The sequence below is a fragment of the Stylophora pistillata genome, chromosome 1 (assembly GCF_964205215.1).
Source record: "Stylophora pistillata chromosome 1, jaStyPist1.2, whole genome shotgun sequence".
Lineage (NCBI taxonomy): Eukaryota > Metazoa > Cnidaria > Anthozoa > Scleractinia > Pocilloporidae > Stylophora > Stylophora pistillata.
In genome coordinates, this window is record NC_142519.1 from 28,196,604 (window position 1) to 28,211,718 (window position 15,115).

The 15,115-nt window shown below is 40.0% G+C and overlaps 1 protein-coding gene, 1 long non-coding RNA gene and 2 pseudogenes across 2 annotated transcripts; 2 read left to right on the top strand and 2 right to left on the bottom strand.

Moving 5' to 3' along the window:
* Positions 1-2,106: 2,106 nt before the first annotated feature.
* LOC148741961 (uncharacterized) lies at positions 2,107-3,521 on the bottom strand. The gene is made up of 2 exons (XR_015990217.1): positions 3,380-3,521; positions 2,107-2,175 (listed from the first exon to the last, which is right to left on the bottom strand). It is a non-coding gene; the product is annotated as an uncharacterized LOC148741961 (long non-coding RNA).
* A 1,181-nt stretch (positions 3,522-4,702) lies between these two features.
* LOC148741962 (uncharacterized) lies at positions 4,703-12,335 on the bottom strand (annotated as a pseudogene).
* On the top strand, positions 7,552-8,148 carry LOC148741963 (uncharacterized). Its single transcript, XM_088729122.1, has one exon. It carries the CDS (start codon positions 7,552-7,554, stop codon positions 8,146-8,148), a length of 597 nt encoding a protein of 198 aa, XP_088585248.1.
* LOC148741964 (uncharacterized) lies at positions 8,693-11,022 on the top strand (annotated as a pseudogene).
* Positions 12,336-15,115: the final 2,780 nt, after the last annotated feature.

Genomic DNA, 15,115 nt, shown 5'->3' on the forward strand with positions numbered 1-15,115 from the left:
ATTGTTACAGCCCGTTATACCCGCACAGGAAGACTAAGTAAGAAACCGGACAGACGTGACTTGTAGGAGTACCCTGCGATAATATTTGTAGGGTCACGTGACTCTCGTTTTGATATAGTTTCTTTGCAAGAGTTGTAGAACGATGCATGTCGAAAGCCGTGAAAACGAAATGCTGTGTAAAGCTGTGAAGCCGTGTATAAATACGTTGTGTTACCAGAACAGCAATAAGTCACTGTACATTAGCAATGTTCGCGGATGACTCCAAATTACTTAAAGTAATCCAAAATGTAAACAGTGATTTTACTGCCATCCAAGGAGATCTTGATGGTCTAACCAACTGGTCTCTTACTAATGAAATTTATTTCCAGCCACCGAAATGCTTAAATCTAAGAATATCAAGAAAACGGATAAGCCCAGAAAGATGGTACTCTATATTGGAAACTGAACTTAATGTTGTCAAATCTGCTACGGATCTGGGAGTTATTGTAAGTAATGACCCGGAAATGGACAGTCCATATATCTTCAGTTGTTGCAAAAGCAAGTCGCACGATGGGTTTTATTAAACGTATCTGTATAAGAGACCTCAAAAGAGACCTTGTGAATACCCTATATCTATCACTGGTAAGATCACATCTCTGCTACGCGCCTCAATTGTGGGCTACCCAATCTCCCACATTAATGGTCGAGATCGAAAACATCCAGCGCAGAGCCACACGATTCATATGCAAAGATCCTGGCCTCTCTTACAAGGAACGTCTATTAGAACTGAACTAACTTCCCCTAAACCATTGGCTGGAATATCTAAACATTTTCTTTTTTTAAAAATGCAAATTAGGTTTAACTGATCCGAAAAGAAACGGACGCTCGCGCCGTGGCACCTCTGGTCTTTTTCTCAAAAATAAGAAAGCTAAAACCTCACTCTATAGAGATTCCTTTTTTGTAAGAATCTATAACATATGGAACGCCCTACCAGATAACCTAAGAGCAGAAAAGGAACTACCGCCTTTCGTAAAAAAACTAAAATCTTTCTTTTATGTAAGACTTAGCAAATTTTTCAATCAAGACGACATCCGTTCCTTTAAATTAGTTTGTGTAAAATGTCGTCGCTGCAATACTCTTAATTCTTGTACATGTTAACCAACTGTTTTGTTTTTGTTTGCTTTTTTTAGCATGGGGGCTAGTAGGTAGGTTGCTTTTCAATTTTGTCTGCTTTTAGGGGAAAGGGTAAGGTAATTTACCTAGAAGGGGAAAACCTTGTCCTATTGAAAATTTACCTGCCTTTGGCAAATTGTTAAATAAAAAAATAAAAAATTAATTAATTAATTGGTATCCTTAGCGTGCGCAAGATACTAACGAAACTACCGTTTGAAATGTAATCCTAAGCGCGCGCAAGATACTAACGAAAGTATCGTTTGAAATTCCCAAGCGCGCGCAAGATACTAAAGGAACAATCGAATGAAATGTAATCTTAAGCGTGCCCAAGATACTAACGAAACAATCGAATGAAATGTAATCCTTAGCTTACGGAAGATACCATAGAAACAATCCAATCCTGAAAGTGCGCGAAATAGTAAGAAAACAATGAAATGAGAGAGAATCCTAAGTGCGCGCGAGATACTAACAAAATAAGCAAATGAAATATAATCCTAAGTGTACGTGAGAAACTAAGGAAACATTCGAATCAAAGAGAATCCAAAGAGTGCGTTAGAAACTAACAAAACGGTCGAATGAAACAGAATCCTTTAAGTGCGCGAGATAGTAAAGAAACAATCGAGTGAAAGAGAATCCTTACAGGGTCGATGTACTGATGAAACAATCGAATTAAAAGTACTTCAAGTGTGCGAGATACTAATGAAGGAAGCGAATGAAATGTAATCGGAAGTGTGCGCGAGATGCTGTCGAAATAATCAAATTAAATTCTCAAAAAAGTGTGTTTCAAAAGACGGCCGTCGCTCTCTAGCCCTGTGAGCAAGACAATTTGCTCAATTTATTTTGATGCATCAATGAATGAGAGCTTAAGAAAAAAAATAAGCACAACAGAAGCTAGTGACTTGAGTAAAAAGTGATATAAAGAGCGGAATATTTTCGTTTTACCTTCGGTGGTGGGCCCGAGATAATTGTCCAATTACGAGAGTAGGATTTATTCGTTGTCGATGTTATTCAGTAAATTGAACTCTGAAATGAAAAAAAAGAAAAAAAATTAGATCAGACTTTTTATTCCCCGTGTGGCTCAGATCAGAGGTCCCTTGAATAGTATGATCATTTTTACGAAATGTGATTTAACGGGTTTTTCTTTTGTGTGTTTGGGGTAGAGAGCCATGTGATTCATCTCCTGTGTAACATAGATTAGGAGGCTGTTTACCTTTATTCCCTTTCTTAGATTTTGATATTGGAAAAAAGGACCATCTCGTTTTTCCTCTTGTTAAGCATGGATTGGACGACCTTTTTTGTAGCTATATATATATATCGATATAAATTTTTGTCTTTCTTTCTATTTTGATGTGAGTGCAAAGAAATGTTAAAGGTAAAATGTTTTGACTGACTTGCGTCCTCTGACGTTTGATCCTTTTTGCTCTTCCATTTAGGGACATGGGACCCGCTTTTAGAAAGTTTCTCGAAAGTCCCGGTAACTTAACGAGCCCGAAGCCATGTTTTAAAATCTTAAAATCAAAATTTAAAGGATAGGAAAGCGGGTTCTGGCACCCAAACCAGTCCTTTTTGTTTCTTTAGCTGATAGGTTTATTGTATCATTTTCAAAACTTTTGAAATCCCCATCCTGAACGAAAACAGAACTGCTTTAAGGGCCCGTTAAGTTACCGGGACTTTCGAGAAACGGGCCTCAGGTCCGAAATATTGGAGAAGTTGGTTGGGGGTCAAAGGAGATAATTCAATTTCTTGGTGGAAAATTCCTGATTCCCTTTTTTAATGAAGACTAATTCTATAAGACCTCCCCTTTTCAAAGGGTAGAAAAATCTCAGAAGGGAGGAGGCTGTACTGCATTTCTGGCATGAAAATAATCATGATTTGGGAGACCTACTGTCAACAGTGTCAACAGAGTGAATCAAAGATACGGTAAAGAGAAGTAGCTAAAAGAAACACACTTTATTTCTTGATTTCTCTTCATCATTTGGTAACTGCTCAAAGCAATCGTCCACTTTAGACTTGTGCTTTGATATCATTAAGAACAATTCCGAACACAGTTCTTTCTAACGTTACATGGAAATTTCACAGAATACTTCAGAGCTATTGAAACTATTTCTTTTCATTTATGCATTCAAAACGCATCTACCTCTTGTTTGCGTCACGGATCACAGACTGAGGAATGTTAGCGCAATTTTCATGGTACCATTCAGTGCATTGGCTATCACACTGGACATACCTGGCAATGTCATCTGGAAGTCGACAAGCACAGTAGATTGGAACAGCCTTGCTTGAAACTGGGAGAACAATTGGCACTCTTTTTCCTGTCGTTGGAAACTCGTCTCCAGTGCTTCGAGACAGTTCACCAGATGTTTACGCATGGCTTTTTTTTCACAGCAACGTCTTTTCTGTTCTTTTACTTTTTCTTTGTGTTCTTGTTTCCACTGAGTTGGCAAGGTGTAGAAGGTAGGATGGCATCTCCATTGGACATGGGATGTTCATAAAATGAAAAAAAGATGTGCATCAGACTTTAGACACACTATTTTCGAGGAGTGAAAAATCGAGTGTTTGAGGAGTGATGAATTGAGTCGAATTTTTTTGTCTTTTTTTACTTTTCTTAGTCTTTTTTGTCTTGGTGGGCCCGAGATGCGACACAACAGGGCAGGATGGCGTGCTGATACATACCCAATGTATGCCAGTATTAATTATTTGTACAAATTCACTTGTGCAAGGGGTGACCAAATTGCCAATTATGGATGATCTTCCAAGCCATCAATCGGTGGAGATTTTCAAGAAGTTTGGTGCAGCCTCCACCTCCGAGTCATCAAGCCATCCTCTAGGGTCCAAGATTAGGTATTTGCTCTCAGCATAAAGTTTGAAGCTATTTCCTAAGGTGTCATCTCTGTGATCTACCCATACAGCAGGATCTGGAGAGTTCTCATCTATAACTTTATCGTCCTTGTCATTTCTTGGTGGTGGAGGACAAATCCCTTCAGTCTTTGTCTACTTTGGCCAATTTGCATCTGACATTATATTTCAGTTCCATATCCAACCCTTATTTCAAGCTGCTTGCCCCTTGAGTAATTCTGCCTGTTTCAGTTGGAAAAGGTCTGGGTATTTGAAGAGGAGTACATAATTATTTAGGCTGATCTTTTGGTATTTTTCTTATGGCAGGTTATATTGTAACTGGGTCTACAGAATTTTCATTTATCATAGTGACACCTTCATTGCTGTTCTGCAACAGTGAACTTGGTGAATTATTTAATGGAGGGATTAGATGCCAATGTTCTGGAAAACAGTCCCCGAATATTTCTTTCTCCAGAAACTTTTTTGTTGCTTAGAACTTTTAGTAGACTTAAATGCGTCCACATACCACCCCGGTGTCAAGTTGTTTGCCACCTGGCCAACTCTTCCTGAATATTTACTCTAGTGTGTTGTAAGGGGTAGACGTTTCTGTAAAAGTTTTTTCTTTGGCACAGCTTTTCGCACATTCTTGGATGTAGGTTTTGATGACTCCTTATGTTCTAGAATGACACCATCGGACGCCTTTGGTGCTGATTTCTCCATTCTCATGACAAAGTTTTCCAGGCTTTTTCTAATTTGCTCAGCCAAGTATAATCAACTATGTAGGTCAAAGACTTCACTAGGCTCACGTGTTCTTTGCAGTGAGCTGCTACTGTCTTCTTAAAACGGTAGGAATGGGGAATATTTTCTTTATCATAATTCATGACGGTGTAACTCTCTTCAGAACTAGCTGTCAGTCCCTCCTCTTTGTGAAATTCTGCTACTGGTTCTAAATTGTTGATGGAAAGGACAAGATCTTCATGAAGCCTGAAAAAGGGAGAATTCTTTTATGCTTCACACAGTTTCTCAAAACCCCAGTCAGGTTTATGTCGCAATATTGCTAACATACGTTTGCAAGGAAGATGAAGGCACTGCCATTCTTTACATGTGCATGATAGTGTTGTATCATTTCCACCAAAGTAAACTTTGTACCACACATCTACCTTTGCTGTTTGGCTGTGAACTTCAAAGTGACCTTCAACTACAGCGATCACATGATGAGAGGGGATGGATTTTGCTAAATTTCTCCTCTCGAAACAGCACTGTATCACATGGCACAGTCTGTTGCGTAGGTAGGCTGATAGTTTCGAAAGAAACTGTTTGGAGCTGCGTCGGTGGGGGTAAGGAAATAATTTGGATATGTCAACAAAGTTGAAATGGTAAATTGGCCACCGTAACGATTACAAAAGCTGACGTTTCGAGCTTTAGCCCTTCGTTGGAGTGAATAGAGGAATTGTGGGTTGTGTGTGCTTTTAAAGGCAGAAAATGGAGCTACGTTATTGGTGGGAACACGGCAACGAGAAAAACAAGAATAAATTAGTGGAATGAAAAGCGTTCGTTGATCCCTGTGGGATTTAGACTGCCGGTTTGAAAGATGAGCTTTTGTTCAAGATTTTTACGGCTTTCCGTGCTACCTAATTGTAAGGAAAGACCGCAGATTGCCATATGTTGCTTAGAATGATTAGGTAAATTAAAATGTCTAGCGACTGGTTTCGATGTGTCCTTGTCATTCCTTTCCACGTCTCGAAGGTGTTCTCGGAATCGGTCACCTAGTCTTCTGCCTGTTTCGCCGATGTATATCTTTTTGCAATAAGTGCAAGTTATGCAATAGATTACATTGGCGGAGGTGCACGTGAAGTGATCGGTGATCTTAATGGATCGTTTAGGTCCCGATATTTTATCAGTGTTGTGAATGAAAGGACACGTTTTGCATCGTGCACGAGCGCATTTAAAAGTGCCTAGTTGTTCATTAGTCTGAAAAGAACTTCTGACCAAAAAATTGCCTATGTTTTTGTCGCGTTTGAATGAAATGAGCGGAGGCTGCGAAAAGATAGTGCTTGTCTCTGGATCGTTTTGAAGTAATTTAAAGTTTTTAAGAATGATGGATTTAACTGAGTGGTTGTCAGGGTGAAACGTGAGAGTTGTGTAGGTAGGATGGCATCTCCGGGACATACCCTTTGTAGTTGTTGGAAAACCTTGTGTTTTCCTCAATGTACCTGCATTGTAAAATTGTATTGAGTTTTGCGTTAATTATTTTCTGTAATCATGTCTAATCATAGTAAAAAAGGGACCCTTGTTCTATTGAGAACAGAGGTGTTTTGTTAAGTAATTAAGAGGTTATATTTAAGATGATTTCCAGATGGGGGTGAAACTATGAGAATTTTCCCTGGTATAGAAAATGAGGTAATTTTAAAGGACCCTAGAATTGTGTGTCAGTCATGTGCCCCAAGTAAAGGAGCCCTAGGTACAAAAAGAGAAGCTTTTACAGTATTATAGTATTGTACTTACGCTGCAGTATTACCCATTATTTTTTCAATACTGTGATGAAACTGTCACCAAAATCATTGTAAGACTTAGTATATTTGTTTGACAGGAATTGTTCAATTATAATTATCATTCGATAGATTTTCCCCCCATTTTCATTGGCTGGGAGCCCACCACGTGACCTGCAAATAACTGCCTACAATAAATGGTCTGCTCATGCGTACTACCGTCTAACTCCGTTTTTGCTGCAAATAATATTCTGCTCATGCGCAATCGTAACCACACTCTTGTGGTCGCTCTTGTGTGTAAACATTATCCAGAATCGTTGAACAACAAGAGGACCGTAACAACCATTACGGCAACCTCTACGATTCCTGTGGCTGAGAGTGCACCGCAACTACTTCTCACAGCCTCTCAGGAAGAGCATATTCTAAATGAGCTAAGTATCGAGCAACCTAACACGCATCAGACAGTTAATAATTTTTAAAACTGCACTTTTAACTCTTAAAGTGAACTTTCAGAGATTGTGTTAAAGCTAATTCATCAATGAATACATTTTCCCTTTTATTTTCGGATTTCAAATCCTTGAAGACTGTGAACTTGTTCCTGGAAGTTTTAGCCATTTGAAGGCATACATTTTGTTAATTAACAGTTGACACTGTTTCTTTGAGAAAAGTATATAATTAGATATGAGTCATAATTGATTGACAATTAATTTCCTTTTTCATTAAGTTCATGATACACTTGGGATTAGTAACCTCTTAAGATCGCGCAACGCGTTAACACAGGCGGCCCAAGCTCTCTTTGAGAACCACAAAAGGAACACAATTTGCATATCGATTTATAAAGATTTGTATGGGATTTTCTACAAGATATCCATAGAGATAATTAAAAGTGAAAATATTAAATAAAAATGGCTTACCTTATTCCATACGTGTGTTGCTTGCTCCTGGTGTCGTTATTTTACCGATTTTACTTGATTTAAGCGGTTTTTTTTAATCCTGGATTTCTCTTCTTAAAGAGATTTCTTTGGACTGTTGGAGAAAAAGATAAATTGGTTCTGGCCGCACGTGGTGCAAAACAATGGAAGACGAGTTAAAGGAAGGGAAGAAGATACGAAGAAAAGCGAAAGCAACTCTCACTAGATGTGGGAAGAAGTTAACGAGCCGGAGCAACTTCAGAATACCCGTCTACATCATTTACATATGTCAACGAGGGAGCCTACTTGATGTTGAGAGACCAGAGGGTGAGGTAAGAGATGTCAGAGAAGCGTATGATAAGTTAATTACGAAGCATGTAGAATACACTGCAATGATTGACGATGATGAACAGTTTGAAGAGGCTGAGAGCTGGATGTCTGAATGCCAAGAAAACTTTTTAAGGCAGAAAATAAAGGCAAATATGTACTTGGACAGTTTGGTCGAAACGAAAGAGAAATTGAAAGAAAATGGGGGACAACATGAGATCGGAATCCCAGCTGTTCAGTTGTCACAGGCTTCCGATAGCGGTCCTGTTAAAGGCGGTGAAAACGCCATCCCCATGGGTCCTGTGGTTATTAATTCCGACACCCATGGCAGTGTTAATGATGGCGGCATTCAAGGAGTAACTCCCAGTGATAGGTATGGGTCGCACTTGGGCAAAGTTTTCAACTTTTCCGGAAAAAAAACCCAGAAAATTTGAAACCGCAACCGGAAAGCAAACTTTTGGTTTCAACTATCAGGGTCGCACTAGGTGAAAAAAATGTCAGTGATGACACTTTGATAAACCAGACACATGTTTATCGACGTGCTATGGGGAGAGAGCAGTGAGCTGAAAAAGGAAAACAAACGTTAAAAAAAATGCGTCCCGTTGAAGCATTGTTAATAACGATCACGGTGATGCTTATTCTTCTTAATCAGTTAAATCACGAGCACTTTTTTGTCTTTCGTATGATCTATGAAAGATGGGTTAACGCCTGTTTAACTGTTTTGACTGCCGCTATGATGAGAGCGAGAAATCGACGTCAGCGAAGATTACTACGAGCGCCATATGCCTGGTCAGTTCCGCGACCAGTCGAGTCGTTTGCTGTTTACTGACAAGCGATGACAGTTACCGCTGTGATAGCTATTGTTTAGCCAGAGTTTTCCGAAATCTACCTGCCCCACCCAAGCACTACGGCGTCTTTGATGTTTTGGCCGGTTTTAAAAGTTTTTGCGAACTGGAAAAGTTAGGGTTGCATTAGGCAATGTGCCCCGATGACAGATTTTTACACCAAAGTGACCACATTCACACCAAACTTTGCCAAGTGCGACCCATAAAACCGAAGCTACCAAAGTTTTCCGGGGATGTTAGAGAGTATGTCATTTTTAAGGCTGATTTTAAACACGCCATCGAAGATAGGTACTCAGATCGAGACGCCATCACCTTTCGCGGTCTTGTCTCCAAGGAAAGCCTCTTGATCTAATAAAGGGAATTGGAACGGATTACAAGGCCGCATGGCAGTATTTAGACACTATCTATGGAGATCCTAGATTTATTTCAGATACAATCACTCAAGATATAGTTAAGTTTCGTGCTCTGCAAAATGGGGAGGATGCGAGATTTTGTGATTTAGTGCATCTAGTCAATAGGTGCTATAACACGTTAAGGGAAGTGGGTGTTCCCGGTGACATGAACAATAATCACATGTTGTCAGTTATCGAACAAAAGATGTGTGCGGACGACCGCAAGATTTGGGCTAGACATCTGGAGCGAGAGGGAAAAGCGGCAACACTTAAGGGTCTAATGGAATGGATGACTGTAGAAATGAAGTCGCGTATGCGCGCAACAGCCCCACTCAGAACCGGAGCAAGCAACAACCGTTCAGTGCATTACGTACGAACCGAAGGCAGCATTAGAAGTAATTCAACCTGGCATAAATGTTAGTTATGTCGGACATCCACTCACTGGCCAGATCAATGGCCGCAGTTTGCCGCAATGAGCGTTGACGAAAGAATCAAGACCGCCAAGGAAAATCACGTCTGTTTCGGGTGTTTGAAGAGAGCCGGCAGAGAGCACAGATTGGAAAACTGCAGTCGTAAAGAACGCTGCGCCAACACAGAGAGGGGAGAACAGTGCCAACACTTCCATCATCCACTTTTGCATAAGAGTCATGTGATCAGAGCAGGAATAGCCGCATTCACGGAAGGTCAAGGAGCACTTCTGCCTGTAATCTCCGCAAACCTTTGTGGCCAAAACGGAGTCTTCAAACGTGGCAATATTCTGATCGCTACCGGAGCGCAAATCAGTTTGATTCGCAACGACACAGCTGAAGTGTTAGGGCTGAAGGGCAGGGATACGTCAGTCACCATAACTAAAGTTGGAGGTGGAGAGGAAACGATTAAAACGAAGGAATATCGAGTTCCTGTGAATGCTTTGGACGACACCCGGAAGTATTCAGTAAAAGCTATTATTTTCCCCAGTATTGGAGATGATGTCACCGCTGTTCAAACATCAAAGCTTGCTGACCTCCTTTGTGTACCAAACGAAAAGATCCATAGAGGAAAAGGACAGATTGACGTGCTGATCGGTAGAGACCATGCGCATATTCATACGGGTCAAACGAAGCAAGTCGGACAAATCGTTGCAAGGAAGACGCCCCTGGGGTGGGTAGTGTTCGGAGGTCCCACAGGATCGGTTCCGTCAAGCAGTCGAATACTCCTTGTGAAGCACTCAGCGCCAGTTGACCTGACACACTTCTGGACAACAGAAACCATGGGAGTCAAAGTGAAACCATGTGTATGTGACGCCGATAAGCTGGACTCAAGTGGAAAGGGAGGAGGCTGAAGTGATAAGCAGTTCTTGCGAGAAAGTCAGAGCGCAGTGGATCATTCCGTATCCGTGGAGAAGGAACCCGAACCTTCTTCCCGACGACAAGTCGCTGGCATTAAAAAGATTAGAGGCAACTGAGCGCCGCCTGAAGTCCAGTCCAGATCAAGGCGAGTCCTATGACAAACAAATAAGAAAAATGCTCGATATGAACTTCTGCAGGAAGCTGGCGCAAGCGGATCTAGAGGAATTTAAGGGCCCAGTCCACTACATTCCACACCATGCTATTTTGAGACCGGAAAATAAAAGTACACCCGTACGAATAGTGTTCAACTCTTCGTCTGTTTTCCAAGGTCATAAGCTCAACGACTACTGGATGAAAGGTCCAGACCCACTAAACAGTTTATTTGGGGTGCTGCTAAGGTTTAGAGAAAGGGAAGTCGCTTTGCTCGGAGACATCTCCAAGATGTACTATCGAATATTGATTCCAGTTCAAGATTAGCATGTCCACCGATTTTTAAGGCGAAATTTAGAAACCCATCGAGAACCTGATGTTTACATAAAAACAGTGCTCACATTCGGAGATAAGCCCGCTCCAGCAATGGCACAAACCGCTTTAAAGAAAACCGCGGAAGAAAACCAGAAATCATTTATACGGTCTACGTCATCCAGTGGATTAATAAGCTCCCTTTTCCTCCCCGGATCACATGTACGTACAATTTAAAGTCGACAGAATAAATTATTTAACTGAGAAGGAAACCATTTGATTTCTGGCAGCAGTGCCGCTTTCCCCCAAAAATTGAAAACAAACTCTCTTGCCGCTTCCCACAAAAAATTGAAAACAAACTCGGTGATCGAATGATAAAACAATTATTAAACTCGGTTATCGCAAAATATCGTGATTTGTCAGTGTCTCGCAGATCAGTTATTGGCCTCAGCCTTCGGCTTAGGCTAATAATTGATCTGCTCGCCACACACAAATCACGATATTTTGCTCAACCTCGTCTAATAATTGTTAATTGTTACCATAGTACTCAGGTTGGCCCTTCTGTTTCCTTCCTGGTATTCATACTTGAAGGATTTATTTTGCCTTTCCACTCCATTGGTAGTACTCACAGAACAAAGCAGGTGATCCTTTTTTAATGCCCACACCCACTGCCAGTTAAGACAAAATGGGACAGAAAAATGTCTTCACATGAAATTATACCATGGCAATTTATACACTATGTGGTTTACATAGAAATGCAAAGATAATTTGTAAGCTTCCACCATTTAGTTCCCTTCTATTTATGTATTAGTCACTGAATACTTTGTATGAACATGTATTTCATTCAGCACGTACCACACACTAACATAATAAAAACGAATTGACAACCCTTTGTACACCATCGATATCTGTGCTGTTCAGAAATTATTTTGAATTGTAGCAGTACTGTTTTGGTAATTAAAGAAAACAGTTCTACCATACAATCACCTTTTATGAAACAGCAATAAAAAAACATGGTTTTTACTCCTTAGAAAGCAGAAATACGGGTCTTCTGTGCCCTCCATTTCATTCTGTAGGTACATAGTTACAAACACACCCTGTATAACTATATTTTTTGGATCTCCCTCCCCTCTAGGTCTCCCCTGCACCCCTTCACTAAAAATACTCTTTCTTATAACCACAGTTCATCTGAGGTGCCTCCCTGACTTAGGCCTTACCTTTTCAAACACCATGGCTGAAATACAAAACAAAGCAAGTTGTTGTTTTTAATCTGTGTTTGTGCAGTAGCTTCTCAGCTGATTTTACATTAAGCAGGAAACTAAATGTCTCAGAGATGTTTTTAGATAACATGTTCCAAGATACAAGAAGCTGATATCAAGGTAGAAGGAATCCTGAGAAAAATTGCTCTCTGAAAAATTTATTCGATTTAAATTTCCCACCTTTCTTGCTGTGTACTGACCGAGTTTGCACATCTGGACTGACTTCTGTTTCCCACCTCAGAAGTAAAGGTACTCTGACTTATGCATCCCCACAGGGGATAGATTAGCAGAACCCTACCTTGACTACTGTTAGTAGCTTTTGGAAAAGAATCCATGGTTGATAAAAAAGAAAGAGGAGTTGAAAACTGTCACTTACACTTTATTTTTTATTTGCATGACATTCATTTAGCTTTCATGCTGTTTATGCAGTTTTGCTGACAATGGCTGACAATTTCATGAATCTGATTGTGACACTTGGTCCCAGTCTCAAAACAAAGAAGGGCCTTCTTGTGTATCCTTGTCATGAAGTAGTGAATAATTGTTAATTAAAACTAGTTCCACCATAACAATAGCTCTTCTCAATCCTCTCAACCAGCATTCAATGTTTTATCTACCCCCCCTCAAAAGGTAACGTAACAAGGAGCAACATTTTGAACCCCTTGGATGCAAACTTTCAAGGTATCAACAACAATTTAATACTATCTTCCATGGGGGTTAGGGGATCCTAAACAAGGAATGTCCCAAATTATTTCAGATTTGTGATCTGAAGACTGCTCGTTTCTTTGCTAAGATGAGGTTTTAATTGTGGTGTATTTTGAAACAATAGCTCACTATAACTATCATAAAGGAAACTGTCAAACACTTGTAGCCATCAATATTGCTTTTCACCCTTCATACCCAAACATTAGTATGCATATTCTCTCTATTGTTCTCTATACATTTCCCAAGGTGCAGACAAGGACTTGTTACCCATCACTGTTCTCTATACATTTCCTAAGGTGCAGACAAGGAGAATTTGTTTACAAACAAGAGCTTCTTCGCTCCGGCGAAGGGCTAACGCTCAAAACGTCAGCTTTTGTAATCATTACGGTGGCCAATTTACCATTTCAACTTTGATGATACGTGTATATCCTAAAAGAGCTTCTTTAGTTTATGATCAATTCCTTCATTCTCATGACCTTGATGTGCAATTCAGTAGGGGTGATATCATTAGGAGAAAATAGATGCCAGTCACTTTATGGGGTCCTGGGGTTAAGACATTCATCTTGTGTCCTATTTTCAACCTGTTAAGAGTTGACTAACTAATTTCCCATGATTTAATTGTCCTATTTGAAATTAAATGTGAAATAAGTTAAAACTGTGTATCTAATATGTCAAATTGATAACAGAAAGTAATCAAGTCCATGTGAAGGCCTTAATTTATGGCCATAGGTGTAAAACCCACCAAAGATTGGCTTGAATTAATTAAAGCATAATCAGAGAACATAGGAGACTCTAAGCCACAGTTGAAATGTTGTTATTTCCTCAGTGTTACCTTGGGGATTATTTGACAAGATACTGCAAACTTTATCCATTAATGTTTAAAACAACAGACCAACATGTCCGTGATCATGTCCGAGTCCGCAGAGGTTGAAATTTCTCGCTGGAGTAAAAGCCTGGTTCACATATAATCACAGACGATTGCAGGCAATCGCATGATCCCTGAAATAACTCAACTGAAGATTGCGAATCGCATGTTCACATATGATCACAGCCAATCGCAGCGATCTGTGACAACCGAGTAGTTGGGTTAACATTCAGTGGCAATACAATGTAACTTCAGTCAACCAACATAAATGCAAAGGACACTGAACTTTTAATAGGTGTTAACATTCTGCTTCTGTTGTCTTTACTTAAACAGAGAATTGCTGCCAGATCAAAGAAGAAAGTTCACTTGTTGGTGCAGAAAGTCTTAATTAAGAAAGAGAGGATTCTTTGCTAAAGCGATTGAACAAACAATCATATTTTCTAATTTCTTCCTAAACTGCTCCGTGTCAATTTCACCTTCCATCTTGTCAAAACACACGCTCGTGTAAAAGTTGATAAACAACTGGTTGTCATGGTATCATGCCGCTTGCATAGCATTATTGGACACATTCCAATCGCATGATCGCAGAACTTTGTTCACATATGATCGCACTTGATCGCAGACGATCGCAACCGATTAAACAAATAGAACATGGTTCTATTCCTGCGATCGCGATCGCACTCGATCGCAGAGCTGTTCACATATAATCGCAGACGATCGCTGGTGATCGAGTGCGATCGTCTGCGATCATATGTCAACCCTGGTCAACCAGGCTGAAGTTTACGGAACAAAGTGACCCGAAAAAACAGTCTGTTAATTAACAGTGAGATTGTACCGAGTTAACAGATCACTTAGCAAGAACAAGGGAAAGATTTCCGTATAACCCCATACCAATAAAAAAAAAGCCGAAGTCCCAAAGGTAATCTGTTGTTTTGCCTTTGTTTTCTTTTGTCCAAGAATTGTATGCATAATGAAGTATGGGGTTATAAGCAAATCTTGCCAGAACAAGAAATCACGTGCCAAATCATCAAAGAGATCGTACTCGTAGATATTCTGAGGTTAAGTTTACCTTTGGGAAACCTCCATAACGTCGCCAAAGTGAAGCATGGCCAGCTTTTCAATGTTTTGCTGCATTTGTAACCTCTTTTCTTCCCTTTTTGGGCATGGAAATAAAGAAAAATTTGTTCTTAAAGGTTTTTTATATCAGAAACGAAGTATTCGTGGGTGATTTGTCTTAAAATATGTCTTTAACCTCCGCTATACTCGGTTCTCACCAGTAGCCATGTTGAAACGCACATACTCCCAGGCTCTTTGCGTCTCGTAGATAAAATTGGCGGGAAAATAGCAGCAGATAAGCGTAAGGGGCGGGAAATACAGAATTTGACTAAAATGGGGAAAGTTTAATCAAGAAAGAGAGGGTAAGAATAAAGTGACACAGGATCTAACCTTAGTGCTGGAATGCTTTCACAAAGATCAAATAAAAGGACACACTAATAAGAGGGGGATATTGTCGTTTATTGAATTTCTTTCTTCTTTTGTTCTATCCAG

Coding starts and splice junctions, on each gene's coding strand:
- LOC148741963 (XM_088729122.1), top strand. CDS start 7,552: ATGGAAGACGAGTTAAAGGAAGGGAAGAAGATACGAAGAAAAGCGAAA.